This window comes from Rhipicephalus sanguineus, chromosome 3, assembly GCF_013339695.2.
Source record: "Rhipicephalus sanguineus isolate Rsan-2018 chromosome 3, BIME_Rsan_1.4, whole genome shotgun sequence".
Classification (NCBI taxonomy): domain Eukaryota; kingdom Metazoa; phylum Arthropoda; class Arachnida; order Ixodida; family Ixodidae; genus Rhipicephalus; species Rhipicephalus sanguineus.
The window spans coordinates 136179333-136196297 of NC_051178.1; the positions used below are offsets into that span (position 1 = coordinate 136179333).

Below are 16965 nucleotides of genomic sequence, written 5' to 3' on the forward strand. Positions count from 1 at the left end.
CTTGAATGACTGCGCCATGTCTGCCAGCGTGATGTTCCCACTGATGTTGCCCTTGGCGGTTCTTGGTTTGCGTACGTCCGCCGAATATTGTTGAATCATCTGACGTCCGGGGGTCGCGAGCATCGCAGGTTGCGGTTGAGAGTCCGAAGACGGCATGCCTTGAGGGACTGCCACCTCACGGTTGTTGAGGTCGAATTGCTCCAGCAAGAGGCGAGAAGTTTCGACAGACCGAGGCGTACTTTCAGCAGTCAGTGCTCTCATCGGAACTTCGCCTGTGTGCGGCTGTGTAATGATCTCTTGCGCGGCCGGCGGTTGAGCTTGACGTTCGCTGGTTGAAGTCCTTCCTGGAGCCTCTGCGGCGGACGGTGCGATGTTCGGACCCTGCTTTTTCACAGGAAAGCCCATGGCAAAGACGTACGACCGAGCAACGCTAGAGGGACCCTCTGTCTGGTTGGCAGAAGACCCGACCTCCGTTGGCAGTGGATTGGGTCGGACTACCAGCGGCAAGGGCTCTACTTGCTGGCTTTGAATGAGTGGCGGTAACGTGGCTTGTTTACAGATGGTAAATGACCTGGTATCTGGTATGTAATAACCCACCGAAGAGTCGCTGCGCGGAGCATCGGTCACAGCTGGTACAGGCTTCTCACTAGGCTGATGGGAATGTTGTTCTGGCGGTCCATGGGGAGGCTGTTTCTTGGTGCTGGCCAATGACAGCTCCGGTGCCGACGTCGGTTTCTTCGACTCCGTACTGGCCGTCATCGGCCAGGTGAAAGCGTGAGACGGTACGCGCGCTGCTGGTGGCGCAAGCGGCGCGCTTCCTCCGCTCTGGGTCCGGCTTGAGTCGTTCGGGCGATGAACAAAGGATAGAGGCTCCGCAGGCGGTGCACTTTCCACGCTCCGAGTCTTACTGACGTCGTACGTGGCGTCGGACGAGTGCCCGATGCTGCCTATGAACGGCCTCTCTTTCGGGGTGCTCGAGGGATGCTTGGCGCCAGAGTCAACGAGCTTTTTGTTAGAGCCATGCATCTTGCCTTGGTGCGCGAAGATTATCCAGCCTTCACGGCGTCCTTCGTAAAATGGGTTAACAGCTTGGTGCCGCGAGATCGGAACGTGCCAACGCGCAAAGCACGTACGCGAAGCACGTTCCTGTTCTTCTTCTCGTTCACCTATAACTATGGCTCACACCCGCTGTGGGTGATTGGCCAAGAATTGAGCGGTTTTATAAAATGTTATGGAACTTTAGAATAAGGGATGTTACAGAAAAGAAGCATTACCAATTATATAGCAAATGTTGGTGCTCGATCAAATGTGTGAAAAAAAAACGAAGCTCTTTTTCACAGCTCGCGCTTCGTCTTCGATTTTTTTTTTTCGAACTTGCACCTTACACGTACGAGAGCCACAGAAGCGCTGTTCTGTTATTATTATTATTATTATTATTATTATTATTATTATTATTATTATTATTATTATTACTACTACTACTACTACTACTACTACTACTACTACTACTACTACTACTACTACTACTATTTGGTTCCCACACATAAGGAAGCAGAGGATATATATTAGGGAGGGAACAGGCTAATAGTTGCTACTTAAAGGGGCGCAACGCCTGCCGGCTCCTTCGGGAAGGGGGAAACATAGAGGAAAGGAAGAGAAGATAGGAAAGTAAAACAAATAACACAGACGGGGACAAAAATAAGCGCGCTCGTTTGTACGAGACGCTTACGTGTGAAGATAAATCAAATTATTAGATGTCATTTTTTTTTTTTTTGGTGTGGGTGAGGGAAGGGAAGACAAAGATAACCATAGAAGGAAAAAGTTCGCCCCTTTGTGGGTAAGCGCCACTAGTAAGAGATCATCATCATCATCATCAGAGATGAAACGAATACACATAAGGAAGAACACAGGGCAAGACCGCAGCGGTGGGCGTCCGCCTTCAATTCAGGTTCGATCCCCAGTGCCGCGGGCATCTTCTAATGGGGAGAGAGGTACCCCGGCGTGGTGCTCGGTATTGTGTACTCATTTCTTCGAAAAGGTGACCTCTCCTTTCCGCTTTATTCTCCTTCCCCTCTTCGACAACGCTGCGCTGCACCGTGCTCCCCTTATCATTTCAAGGGATGGAGGGACCACCTCCTTTCTGGACTGTTGCGCGTGGGTGCAAAGGTTGATGCACGCCGACGTCGCTGCCTCGGCAGTGCATTTTCGGGGGGCTCACGCGTATTTACAGCAGCCCTGAGGGAACTGTGGTGGCACCCGGGGAGCCTTCGTTAAAAAGGTGCATAGGTTGCAGAAATATGCGTCTTTCCTCTCCTGAAAACCACTGACACAGGGCAAGTAGCAAGCGTTACGAGGACTCACGAGTACTACAATCTGTATACTTGGATTTTGCCGAAACCCATATTCGCGTATGCACCCGTTCGCGTTACCGCGCGTGATAGAAAACTACCAATTCATTCACCCATTCTGGCATTCAAAAGCAAGACCACGGGATTCAAAGGGTGCCATATTCGAAAAATCTCACGTAAGTTTCCATCACCTGGGGTTGTTCGACGTGACCTAATTCTAAGTACCACAGACGTTTCTAACCAATAGCTTATAAGCGCGCGGTTACTAAACGCAAGGGACCAGCTGTAGCTCCAGCTGTGCATCAGGCGCAAGCGGACGAAACGCATTCTCGAATGATTATTTCCCGTACCGCAAATTTTCGTTCGAATTTGCTCCCAACTGTTAAATGTCTAAGTGTCCCTTGCATTCATGCGCACTTGTGAACTGCATTTGCGCTTTATTGTTATTTTTAACGAGAAATTCGTAACAGAAGAAAGTTTCATTTTGGATGCGATAAACTTTGACGTTTGTAGAGCATCCTCTTTTTTTTTTTTCTTAATGTGACAGCATTATATGCGAGCTACGCTCACTTTGGAAACACCAAAGAGAAGAGACTTCTGGGCTAGTTGGTTTGGTGCATTAAAATAAGCCATAGTGCTGAACACGCAGGGACCAAGGAAAAGGACAGAACTTTTTTTTTTTTTTTGCTGTCTTCATCTTAGGTATAAGTACAGCACGTTTCGGCATTAAAATCAGTTGTGAGAGCGCACGTCCTGTCCTCTTCCTTGGTCCCTGTGTATTCAGCGCTAAGGCTTCATTGAAAACATCGTCTGACCTCCGCCCCCCACCCCACCCCCTTTTAGGGCTGCGAAGTATGCGTTCCGACGTCGTGGTACAAGGAATATTTTAGTTATATGTAATCATATTTTTCTTTAAATCTTTAATATATTCAATGGCCTCCTCGTGCTGCGTTTTCTAAGTTCGATGCCATTTTTCGTGGCGCGAGCACCGAGCGACTACATTCTCGTTTCTTTCGCAGCACTTTCGCTTCACCTGCAGACTTCCGGTTTAGGCAGCGTTTCTGCGAAAAATAGGAGCGTATAAAAAAGGTGGCAGTGTTCATAGGCGTGCGCAGGGCTCCCCTTCAGGGGGGGGGGGGGGGGGGGCGAAGGTAGAGTGCCTCGATGCGCTCGTTCGCCTCCGGGGGCGCGCGCATCGAGGCACTCTAGGCGAAGGTTCGTCGCAGCGCCCCCCCCCCCCCCCACCTCTCTATTATGTCAATGTGTGGGGCTGACTTCGCGCCCCCCCCCCCACTCTTAGGTGAATAGCCCCCCCCCCCCCCCCCCCCCCCGTGCGCACGCCTATGGCAGTAGTTAAGATTCATGATAGATATCATAACAGAGCATAAGTTTAGTTTGAAATAGTTTCAAATATAGCCGACCAAGTGTCAGGAATAATTAGAAGAAAAAAACACCGGGGGATGCAGTTTTCGTCGCATGACAACTCAAAGTAGCAGCCTCCCCCCCCCCCCCCTCAGTCAACCTTTCGGACTAAAGCATCCCAGATTTTGCGTAGGGGTAAATGACTGATATAGGTCGTGATATCAATACCATGGCATGCTCGTCAGTTAGGTCACGATTCGATTAACGATGCGCGCATGAGCCACGTGGAAATATGCAAAAGAAAGAAAAATAAGCACGTAGGGAAAGATAATACAAATAAAAAAGATAATAATGATAATAATAGCTGGGGTTTACCGTCCCTAAACCAAGTGATTATGAGAGACGCCGTAGTGGAGGGCTCCAGAAATTTCGACCACCAGGGGTTCTTTAACGTGCACCTAAATTTAATACACGGGCCTCAAAACATTTCGCCTCCATCGAAAATGCAGCCGCCGCGGCCGGGATTCGATCCCGCGACCTTCGGGTCAGCAGTCGAGCGCCACAACCACTAGACCACCGTGGCGGGGCTACAAATAAAAAATAAAAATAAATAAAAACTAAGAAAATATGTTGCAGTGGCTTAGCTCGGCTATGCCAGGATAACGTACCGTTAGCAAAGGTTCAGCTAATTATTTTTAGTTTTCCTGATTGTCTAGGATTACCTTGATTATCATGCTTATACTGCTGCTCCAATGACACACACACGGTATACGTATTATGTGGCACATGTATATTTATTTTGCCAGGCAAATATACTTCGGGATCCGATGAATTAAGCTTCTCCGTTCTTCTGCGCCGTTGAGCAGCATTTGCGCTCTCCTTCTCCATAGCTATACCACACTGGCAAACGCTAGTTACTTTAGTAGCAGAGTTGCGCATCTGTCTTCCAAATGCCGCTAGCAACCATGCATTGCGGAGAAGCTGCCGCTCGGGACAATTTCTGTATTTCTCGACGCCGCCGCGGCCGCGAACTGAATTAACACTAGTCATCGACAGTCATTGATAATTGCCGGTCTTCAGGGGCGTAGCCAGAAATTTTTTTCGGGGGGGGGGGGGGGGGTTCAACCATACTTTATGTATGTTCGTGCGTGCGTTTGTATGTGTGCATGCCTATATACGCAAGCAAAACTGAAAAATTTCGGGGGGGGGGGGTTTGAACCCCCCAACCCCCCCCTTGGCTCATAGAGTTTCCTACAATACTTACTAGAGGGAACTCTGGCGCTAGTGTCTATGGGAGCTGCAACGCATGACGCTTCAGCCAGCATGGGAATGATGGGTAGTACACAAATTTGTCTAAACTTCGTTCTTTCGGCTCCGTTTGGCTCCGCGTCGGCTGCATCCGCTTTGTCGCAAAACTAAATTCAGCAAAAGTCAGCAGTTCCACTTCACCACTCTAACTTTTTTAGGCTAACCAAATCAAACCTGGTCACGAAGTTCACAACGGTCTATTCTTTATTCCGAAACGAACGCCAAAACACAGCAATAAACAAAGCCACAAGTACGTTTGAAGCCGCAAGCACGAAGACTAGGCAAATTTGTGTACTACCCATCATTCCCATGGTAGCTGAACGATCGCAGCGTCAGAGTCCCCTCTAGTTAATTTTAGGAAACTCTATGCCTTGGCTACGCCCCTGCCGGTCTTCGACACGCCAGACATGTCAGTCGGCGACACGGTAGGCATGTCCCCCGCAAAAACGGAGTGAGACTTCACCGCATAGCTGTGGTTGCTAGCCAGACCTATGCGCAACTCTGCTACCTAAAGGTAGCATATACAGTGACTCTAGCAAACGCCAGTCAAAGGCGCTATCAAGCGGCTCCAGCGCAGTGTCAGACGGCGACTGCACAGCGAAGGCGAATAGCTGCGCGCGCGCCGGCGCCAATACGTCTGCCAAGGCTACGACGTCACTCCTCTGGAAAGCGCAGACCGGCGGCGGCGGAGGGCGCGGGAGCTGCCGGCTCCGGTGCGTGACATCACTGATCCTCGCGCATGCGCAGCACGGCTCTTGAGGATCCACGCGAAACTGGCTCGGCTAGGCCAGTGTAGCTAATGCTACAAAAAGTGTGGCTCATTCATGCATTCAGTGCTCACGCTGCACGAGAAGTCGAACATTATGGTCGTCTCGATTTTTTTTCCTATTGAGAATCAAATGTTCAACTTTTAACGCTACAAATCTCAATATCGGTGCAGCAAATGTCCATGAAAAATATTTCTTCGGGATGCTCCTGACAAAGAGCATCCTCGCAAACGAAAACTGCTCGCCAGAGGAGGCACGTGGCGGTACACGTCGACATTTACCAGCGAAGTTTGTTTGGACTGATCCTGGCTACAGGAAGAAGCCGCTGTCAAAGTTTGCCCAACCGGCGACAGTAACCTATTTTAATTATTTAGCTGCTTAGAGGTTACGTTTCTCCGTCACTCAGATGCGTGACGGCATTTACACAATAAATAAATACATGCATATAAATAAAAGATTATCACAACTGTTCGTGCGAAAGACAATCTCGATTTTTCTCGTCGAAGTTCGCTTGAAAGCGCTCGAATAGCGGCGCCTTAGCTCGCGTCTATTTCATATTTCCCTGCTTCGCTCCCAGGACACGTGCGCCGATTTGTCCGTCGTGGGATGCAATAACTCTGATGGGCGAGAGAACGAGTACAGAGAAACAGAAAGAAAGATATAAAGAAAGAGAAAGATTCTTGCTGAAAAAAAATCCTTCACGAGGCGGGATTCAAACTCGCATGCCATCGATCTGAAGGCGAGTGTCGTAACCACTCGGCTATCCAGGCACGCTAGCAGAACATAGAACAGCCATGTATAGTACAGTATAGGAAGGGGGCGTGAAATGGAAGTGACGATGAGAGATGCGATGCGAGTGTAAAGCATAGCATAGAGAGAAATAAAGGAAAGAAAGAAAGAGAAAGAAAGGGAATTTAAGAAAGAGAGAGCAAGAGCAAGAGATAGAAAGAAAGAGGAAGCGAGAAAGAAAGGCAAGAAAGAAAGATAGAAAGGGCGAAAAAGAGAAGGAAATACATAAAGACAGAAAGGAATTATAGAAATAAACAGAGATGAAAAAGACAGAAAAAAGAGAGAGAGAGGTAAGATAAAAATAAAGAGAAACGAAGGCCGCCCAGCTCCGCACTTCCTTCAGGCTTGGCACATCTAGTATGAAGCTGCCTTGATTTTTTTTTTTTTTGTTCTTCCTCGGGAAAATCAACCAGGCTAATTTCAGCACGAGATAAATGCTAAATTCTGAAGTCATTTGAGGCAACCTGCAACTTCGAATTGACATATTAGCGATTATAAATAACTGAAAAGTTGACCTATTAAAATTAATTTATAAATAATACATAGTGATAAAAATACTGCTTGTAGGCACACACGACTGCCACTAATAAGCAGTTGGTACGATTTTTTAGAACTATAGACTTTGAAATAATGGCCAGTGAGCAAATAGTCGTCCACAGTGTTTAATACATGCACGCAAGTTCACATGCATTTAGACCGCAAGTAGACATTGGCACAATTTATTTGCACAGTCAACAAGAACACTGGAGGTAATCCCAAAGCAAGGTGTCAGCAGTACAACCACAAGTAAGTTAAGAAAGTATAGCACTGAAGAAACAGCAGTGTAGCAATGGCAATCTGAAAGTAGCGAAGTATCAAAACAAGGTGTGGCCTAAAGCTCCCAAGTACTTACAGCAAGGAGAAAGGTTACACCAAGCAGGATTGAAAAAAGAAAAAGCGGTTCCAACCCTTTAGTATTCACTCCACATAAAAATATAAATGTGACTGTGGTCCGTATGCAAGATGCATTTTCTTGAATTTTTTAAAGCAAGACAACAAAAACAAAAGCATACCTGCTTGTAAAAAACTGCTAATCAATCTTGCATTGCAACGTGATTAACAATATGGGATAGCAATCAATTAATAATGCCACTTCATATTACATGCAAAGAACAAAACCTGCTGCTGCTCTTGAACAGGACTCATGTTGGTAAGTACGCTTCCAATACTTCATCTTGCAATACCAATGTGCAGAACAGAATTAACATATCTAAAAGTAGGTTCAGAAACAGTGCTATAAATTTTAACCCTGCAAGAAATGCCATGCAAAACGAATGGCCGCAGAAAGTACACGCAATGCACTAGGTTCGGTCGTAGTAGTCGACATGGTCACCAGACTGGAAGTTCTGATCCCCAAGAATTTTAACCAGCTTAAGAGATGTGGCATCCGGTGTTAGAATACTACCAGCCTCAACCGCACCTGAAAGGTAAAAGACAATAAAAAAATCAATCTCATCCATTCACTACACAATCACCATCTTTTTATACATCAACTTCAGTACAAAGGCCTCTCTCAATTACCCCAACACATGTTAAATTGTAAAAACAGCATCAGAACACATAGACAAGAGAAAAAAATGCCAGGCCTGCGCTGAAACTGCAGCACAGTCACAGCGAAAGCTGGAAGAGCGGCGTTTCTAGAGCCCGTTAAGCTCTCTTGGGGCTACAATACAAGTACACTAGAAAGGTACCCACTACGCCATAAATCACAATTTTTGTGAAGTTGGGAAGCACCTAATAAGCCATTATTCGTCATTCTGCGGAGAAGCGAGGCACCAGCTACACGTCTGTAAGGCATTATGTGGACTTTGTTGACACGACGACTGATGACGATGAAGAATTATGGCTCAGCCCTTTGTAATGGGTTGGAATCTTTAAACAGCCCACCAGTTATGTAATTTGCATTGGGTGACGCCCGGTCGCTATTTCCCTCTCCCGTCATGCTGTATAACATACGTTGACGTGGGAGAGAGACGGGGGGGGGGGGGCGAAGAACTTTACTGAGACCCCGAGGAAATGGATCATGTGCTTATGGGCTTCCTTGGCAACCAATACAAGTGCACTTGCGAGGAACCCACTACGCTATAAATATTTGTAATTTTACTGAGACCCCGAGGAAGTGGATCATGCGCTTATGGGCTTCCTTGGCAACGAATACAAGCGCACTTGCGAGGAACGCTCTATGCTATAAATCATTGTAATTTTTTAGATGTAGGGCAGCAGGCACTGTGCCATTTTTCGTCATTCTACGGAGAGCGTTGGTACCTGCTAAACGCATGTAAGGCATTATGCGCACTTTGTTGATGCTGTGCCTAATGACGATGAAGAATTATGGCAGAGCCCTTTGTAATGGGTTGGAAGCATTCAACAAACTACTCGCGCAATTCGCATTGTGTGACGTCTGGTTACAGAATTCGCGTTGTGCGACGCTTGGTGCTTATTTTACTCTTCTACCACGCTATATTACATATGCTAATGTGGTTCCTTCCCAACATGAAGCCTGTATAGGACCTTTTTGCAAAGCAGTTTCAAGCACCAGCATGGCTCAGAGGTTGAATACTGGGCTCCCACGCAGAGGGCCCCGGTTCGAACCTCGTTCCATCCTGAAATTTTTTTCTTATTTCGTTTTTTTTTTTTTTAATTTCGAGCGATACTGGTTACGAACACCGGCGGCGGCGGACAACTACGGCGCCAAAAACGGCCGGTGAAATGATCTCATAACAGCTTTCGCTGTAAAAAGCGGACAAAAATCCGACTTTTAACTGAAGTTTACTGTGAAAATACAACAGAATATAAGATATAATAATTTCTGGGGTTTAACATCCTAAAACCACGATATGATTATGAGGAGACACCACAGTGGAGGTATCCGGAAATTTTGACCACCTGGGGTTCTTTAACATGCGCCTAAACCTAAGTACACAGGACTCAAGCATCTTCGCCTCCATCGAAAATGCGGTCGCTGCGGCCGGGATTCGATCCTGCGACCTCTGGGTCAGCAGTCAAGCAACAGAATATAAGAAAATTGCGAGATGACTGAGCAACAAAAATTATATACAGTATGAGAACCTATATCACATGTTTCAGCCGTGCACATGGGGCAAAAAAGGTTAATTCTTTTGCTGACAAATCACTACCCAACAATACACCTAACTGAGCAACAACGTCACAATTTGCTCAGTATATGTCATTTTTGTTGTTCTTTTATGCCATGATTTTCTTGTATTATCCCGCATCTTGACAATAAACCTCAGTTGAAGGTCAGAGCTTCACTTGTAATTTTTTCTTGTCCCTGTTTATTTTCTTTGCTGTTGATAAGATAACACACATTAAAACACTGGATGTGCAAACACAGACACAAGAGAAGTCAAGACACCACAAGCACCACGGCGTTTGTGGTGTCTTGACTTCTCTCTTGTGCCCGTGTCTGCACACCCTGTCTTTTAACGTGAATACTTACCAACTAGCTCAGATCTCTGTTATTCTAAACCTAACACCTCCTAGTGCAGCTTTGTTTTATGTCAGCCACACGCATCCTATGCACTGAATTTCATTATCTCAACACTCTGTCTAATCATAATTCAACTGTGTGCCCTTTCCCTTAGCACCCATTCTTCTTAACAGAGGAATTATTGCAGGTTTCACAATAACCATAAATTTTAAGTAAAACTAAGTTGTATGTCGATATCATTTAGTTAGCACAGATATCAGTGCACATTAATGTGTTGAAGCATGTTTCTGTGCGTGGATGCATCCTTTCTTTTACCTCTTGCCACTTCAGCAATCTCCTTCACTCCGTGGTGCAATGCTCGCTGCATTGCCGTGTCTACAGGGCCCGGTGAATAGTTCAGCACCGTCACCGTGGGATTTTCTGCAGCGATAATCCTCATGTACATTTGTCGAGCAGCTTTCCCTGAAAGCATCGATACAAAAGAAAATGTTAAGAAAGACACACACACACAAGCATTGTATCTGCTTGCACAGAAGTACTAAGGCAAAGAAACAGGCTGCCCATGTTTTAGTAGCGTAAAAAAGAAAGCATTCACTGGTTTTGTAGCACCTGCATTTATTGAAGCCCTTTTACACAGGTGTACATAATTTTATTGACAGAAATACAAAAGTTTTAATGAAAATCCAGAAAAGTAGGCCGACGACCCATTTCATATCATACACATAACAAGGCAGCTACGTATATGATACTCAAAGTAAAAATAAACTTTTGGCTGCAATGGTTGAAAGCGCAAAGATGCAAGATTGCATAAGAAACATAGGTGTGTAAATACAAGGACAGAAAAGTGTGACTTTATAGCTTTTCCACTCTGCAAAATAACAGACTTCAAGAAAATCGAGAAAGCAGAATTTTTTCACCAAGACCATAAAATACACAAAATTAAAGAAACTTAACAATGATCACGTGTTGATAAAATGAGGGTGATACTCCATTGAAGAAGTGTATTTTGCAGATTGATAATGTTTCAAAATGTGCGATATTATGTTGCAACAACTGTAATTTACAATTAATACATAATTTTGGGATGCACCAAGTATCACACACTATTTTCTGTGTCGAGGATGTGGCAGCTATTAGTAGATTCTGCGAAGCACTATTTGAACATTGAAATGAAGTCAGAATAATTTTTTAACAATATTACGCTTTAAGCATTACTGTTAAAAGCCATGTAATTAAATTCATAATTTATAATTAGTGAAATAACTTTATTTCGCTATGTAATTGTCGTCGCATTCATTTTGTGATTTTACAGCTAAACAGTACAAATTAAATGTATTCATTATGTTACCAAATCTTATGCTAAGCGTAGTATGGTGAATTCCACTTGATAAAAACGCATTTTCTTACCAGTGCAGTAAATGCCCGCGCCAGCCATTGGCTTGACAGCGGCAAGTGAAGATATGTTGATAATGGTCCTAGAAAGGTTGGAGCTGTTCGGGAACTTTTCAATAAAGGCCGAAGTCAGCGTCATAACAGACGTTACGTTGAGATGAAAGTAGTCATCGATTTCTTTCTCGTCGGTGAATTGCGTCGCATACTTGCGCACATCACCGATCGTGCCTACATTGTGAACCAGCAAAACGCCGTCCGCTGCAGAAATCTTGGACCAGGTGTCCGTTATCAGCTTTCGGTAATCGTCAAACGTGGCCGTGGAATGATCCATAACTTGCGCGACAACTTCAATGCCGGGCGCACCTTGGGCGACGAGACGCTTGGTTTCATTGAGATTCACGGCGTTGCGACCGGTGATGACTAACACGGAATTTTGGGCGACTTCTCGGCTGAAGGCCTGAGCTAGAGCTCTTCCTATCCCAACGCTCGCCCCAGTTATGATCACGTAGTATTTCCTCTTCCAGAATGCGCTCGCTGCGTCACCTGTTGATTCCGCCATCGCAGTAGTTACCGCACTGCTCCGACGGCTTCAGTGACGAAATGCTGCTCAACGTCCGGACTCCGAAGCTTTCTCAGCTTTCTCCTTTCAACGTGCAGCGGCGTAGCGACCCCAAGACCTTGAAGTCACTCAAGAAGCGCCGCCCAACACCCGACACCATGCCAATGTGACAACACCCCTAACATTCGTCGGCTCCGTTGATGGTGTTATCACTTATAACGGCCTTTTACGACAGCTGAACGACCGGAGATAAACACTTGCGTTGCCCTATTCACCTGTGCCCTCAATGGATGTTCTTTTATGTTCTCAATTCTCGCTTCATGCATTCTCTTTTGAATGGGAGCAGGATCGCCGGCTTCAAAAGAAAAAAAAAGCACATGACCTATCCGGAACTCACGTGATGTATTATGCGACATCTTCTTGTTGGGCGCGCGTATTTTGAAAACAAATAATGCGCAGAAGACCGCGGACCATGCACTGTATCTGGCTGAACTCGTCCAGAGCTGAGCTCGTTCTGTACCACGGTGACCACAGTTGTGCTCTGTACGGCGCTCCTGTCAATCCCTATCCCCAGCAGTGAATTCCTGGTACCACGCATGAGGAGGGGCGGCGCCAGAATTTTTTTACTGGGGGGGCACCCACGACAAGTGGGTGCCTTCAGGGGGGCAGGGAGGCTGGGAACATATGCATTGTATTTTGACTATGCTTGCTCTTGGGGGGGCAAAGGGGGCATGAGCGTACGTGAACTGCTCCTCGGCAACGTGCTCCTTCATTGAGTACATGGAGAAAGAAAAACTTCGAAGACACTTGAGCTTCTCCTTCAAGAGTAGAACGCGTAAGCGTAATAGGACCCCGTGCGCATCGCCGTCTCAAATAATCACTAGATTCGGTTCTCGGTGCATGCCTCAACCGCGCCGTAAGGAAACGAACGACTGTGCGCATAACGTTGGCCGTGTCAAAGTTTGTTCGCTTGTTTGTTTGCCGCCTTAAGGAGACTTGCTCATACCCACGAGGGGGATTGGCCACACTGACAATTATAAAGGGAAATGTAAATCCTATGAAACTTCAAAAATAAATAAGAACGAAACGCGATGTAAATAAAAAGTGAAAGAGTTAAGAAATTAACAAAGCCATAAGATAACGATTGAAAAAAATATATAATAATAAAAAAAGGGGGAAAAAGTTGGTTTCAGTGGTCGGTAGTGTACTCTTCCTGTTGCTTGAATGAACTTCTGTAGCGCAGTCATAATAGCACTGCGGCTTGCCCCCAACCTGATTCGCTCCAAACGACAACAGGCTACAAGTAGTAAATTGTAAGCCCAGCCAACCAGTCGGCATTGTATCCGGTTCTATTGTATCCGGTTCATTGCAAACTGCACAGAGATTAAGCCAGATTTATGCAGGTAATAATTAAACCGGGGAACTCTACAGCGAAAGCTTGTGAGGGTCACCTCGCATTAACATGAAAGACATTTGGTGGTATCCTAGAATGCCTACTGCAAGTACAGTTAAGTGCCCACTACGCCATAATTCTTCCTTTTGCGAATCAGCGAAGGGCCCACTACGCGTTCGTATAAGACAACACGCGAACTGACGCACTTGCTCACTTTGTTGATGCTTTTGCAGCTGATGATGATTAAATATGTCTGAGCGCTTTGTAATGGGTGGGCCTTTAAAACACCCAGGCGCTGCGCAATTCACATCTTTTGACGGCGCGATTCTAGGCTTCTGCCACGCAGTAGTACATGCGTTAACTCCTTACCCTACATGTCATTCCGAAGCACTTTCAAGCAATAGCTTGGCTCTGTGGTAGAACACCTGATTGCCTCGCAGTAGAGCACTGCACGGGCCGCGATTTCCGGCCCGGACCCGGCCCTAGCCCGACAGTCCTTGAAGTTTACCCGCCCGAACCCGGCCCGGTGACTCCAAGCGAGACCCGGGCCCGGCCCGAACCCGAGAAAAAATTTCTCCTACCCGGCCCGGCCCGGCCCGACCGCAGCTCGGGCCCGACATTGGCCCGAGCCTGGAATCGAGGTGGTGTTGCCCGCATATGGAATCGACAGCAAGACGTTTTAAGTAGCAAATACCTAGGTTTTTCTGGCGCAAGCTTTGCTAACATGTATACATTAACCTACGGTAATTCCTTGTGCAAAATGGTCTCACGATGGCAATATAGTTGAGTGGACATACTAGGTACGATGAACGTTTGTTCGGCAGCGGCATACGGTACCTATTTTGTTCTGCAAATACAGATCGGAATCGTCATAAGCGTTTTGTAGCAGATATTCTAGCAAAGAAAGTGATTTGCAGCATGACTTCAGTTTCAGTAGGGAGCCCAATAGTCTGTTCAAACATAGTCTGTTTCCTTTCTGTTTTTATTGCGCTCTATATTGAACGTTAAAGCATGCTCTACGAAAAAACCCAATGGTACACACTTCTGTAGCACCTGTCTTCAGCGTAGTAGTACCTTCCCACAGCAAAAGAAATAGAGGAAAGAAAAAGGAAATTTAATAAAATATGCTAACTTGGATAAAAGTTATTATGAACGACGTGCACCACGTGTACTTTTCGAAAGTCGTTTACACCGCCGGAGAGAAAAAAAGAAAAACACTATTCGTGGAACCATTATTTTCATGCATCACTACACTGCTATAGTATTTAGACTATAAGATTTTTGTTGTGTAGCTTACAGTTTACGTCCTCATGTGTTATTGTGGGAAAAAGCAAATTATTGTGAGATTCTGGCTTTAAGCACGCCCTACGCTTTTGCATCGCATATCCTGCAGCACTGAAGTTCTCTCGCTGTTTGCGGTAGCCGCAGGGGCGCACAAAATCAGCCCTGCGAGCTGTGAAGGCGTCGGCACTCGTTTTTCTTAGACTTCACCACTGGAGCGAATTTCAGATGTCTTTGCGGACCTTTGCAGAATTAATATAGCTCGTTCCCGAATATCATGCTACTCTTCAATATCACCCATAGAGCTCCTCTTTGTGGGTTTGTCGTCGTAGGTTCGGTTGTGCACGGATTGTGCCGTGCTCTCTTTTCGGTGTTTAATGGTGTATGCCTTCATAACGATGCTGTACCGGCAGAAGGTAGCTATTGGACTACACGGGTAGGAATGGCAGAAGGTGAACGAAGAGACTTCGATCTATTTTTGGGGTTCGTTCCAGATTGGTGATATAGGCGTAAATAAGCTTCTCGGCGCTTTTTCTCATTGGGTGCATTCGGTTCGAGGTAAGGGACATCACCTGGCACGAAATTCGTCATTGTCTTTTTTTTACAGCGAAAGCTGTTATCAGATCGCAACGGCAGTGGGGTAGATGTCCGCCGCCGCCGGTGTCCGTAACCACTATCGTGCGAAATAAGAAAGAATAAATTAGAAAAAAATATCCAGGATCGAAGGAGGTTTGAAACCGGGCCCTCTGCGTGGCAGTCGAATGTTTTACCACAGATCCACGCTGGTGCTTGAAACTCCTTCGCAAAAATACCCTATACAGGCGTCATGTCGGGCAAGGCATCGCGTTAACCTATGTAATATAGCGTGGCAGAAGAGTAAAATAACAGCCAGTGATCACACAATGCTAATTGCGCAACGAGTGGGTGGTTTAGTGCTTCCCACCCGCTGCAAAGTACTCGGCCACAATTCTTCATCGTCATCAGCTACATGCAGCAGCAACGAAGTGCACATAATACCTTACAGATGCGTAGCGGGTACCTCGCTTATCTGCAGAAAGACGAATAATGGCATAATGGGTGCTTCCATACTTCACAATAATTATGATTTATGGCGTAATGGATACCTTGCATGTGTACCTGTATAGTTTCCCCAAGATAGTTTTGAGCGGGCTCTAGAAAGTCCGCTCTTTGAGATGATGATGATGATGATGATGTCCTCTTCCTGATGGCCCTCACCCCCAAAGGGGAGAGAGAGAATAAAACGTTTATTTCATGTTCTTGAGAAGATCGGTGAGTGGGATCCTTAGTCCGGGATCCCATTGGCGCGGGCCGCTGTCCGGGCCCGGCGTCTTGGAACCACAAACGTAGTCGTGCTCACGTTCGAACACGCAGACATTCCAAGAAATGTGCTCGTTTTTGGAGAAGACCCTGACCCCCAAAGGGGGATGGGCAAGAAGCGGGCGGCAGGATGCTTAAGGTAAACACATATGAAACTAAACAAATCTGGAAATTTTGATTAGAAATGAAACATCGAATAAATGAAAAGGCTTAACGAGCAAGCGGTCAGACTATCGTTTGGGATTTCTAAAAGAAATAATGACAGATTTCAAACCAAGATTATGAACACAGAAAAACAGACTAACAAGGTAATCTTTTTGTTTCATTGATGTGACCGAACACAGCAGAGCAGACACCCCTGTGGCTATATCCTAACGAAGTGCCGCCCAATGATAAAATTACTGGAGCATTTATTGCTAATCCTAACTTCTGAAATGAAGCTACAAGGTATCTTTTTCTCTGATTAGAACAGCGGCGACAAAATAAAAGCAATGCTCTACTGTTTCGATTTCGTTGCAAAACATGCATGACGAGGATGCCTTAAGTCCAGCTTTATGGAAATAGTAATTCAATTGTGGAATTCTACATCTTAAACTTGTGTAAGAACCTTCCAACTGGCGAGAGTTCTCGCTGTGACTGTGCTGCGCGCTCCGCGCAGGCCTGGCATTTTCTTTAAGCCAGATATTACGTCCAATGAATACCACAAATTTGCTCACACCTCGTTTAATGAACCTATGTTATTCCTGCAGATTCCAACGCTGTTGCTGCAGCATTATGTAGCTCTCACACCATATAGGGGAACAAGACGAAACCTCGGACGTTAGCAATGTGGGCACACAAAGCAGGCTGTGCATGTGCATGTCGCGTCGCATGACCACTGGAAGCCGTGACGGAGCTACGGAAAAAGAACGTTTCTCGATAGAGACTCTATGTAACGA

The 16965-nt window shown here is 45.9% G+C and overlaps 1 protein-coding gene across 1 annotated transcript; it reads right to left on the bottom strand.

Annotated features, from left to right (window-relative positions):
• Positions 1 to 7220: 7220 nt before the first annotated feature.
• LOC119387230 (sepiapterin reductase) lies at positions 7221 to 12356 on the bottom strand. Its single transcript, XM_037654553.2, has 3 exons — positions 11472 to 12356; positions 10380 to 10526; positions 7221 to 8033 (listed from the first exon to the last, which is right to left on the bottom strand). Exons 1-3 carry the CDS (start codon positions 12013 to 12015, stop codon positions 7915 to 7917), a joined length of 810 nt encoding a protein of 269 aa, XP_037510481.1. The 5' UTR covers positions 12016 to 12356; the 3' UTR covers positions 7221 to 7914.
• Between the last annotated feature and the right edge of the window lie 4609 nt (positions 12357 to 16965).

What these genes read in the sequence shown, in the direction of transcription:
- LOC119387230 (XM_037654553.2), bottom strand. Translation starts at nt 12,015, where the DNA reads ATGGCGGAATCAACAGGTGACGCAGCGAGCGCATTCTGGAAGAGGAAA. An exon ending in CGCGGGCATTTACTGCACTG is followed by an intron (nt 10,527 to 11,471) that starts GTAAGAAAATGC and finishes CGATGCTTTCAG; the next exon opens with GGAAAGCTGCTCGACAAATG. An exon ending in GATTGCTGAAGTGGCAAGAG is followed by an intron (nt 8,034 to 10,379) that starts GTAAAAGAAAGG and finishes TTTACCTTTCAG; the next exon opens with GTGCGGTTGAGGCTGGTAGT.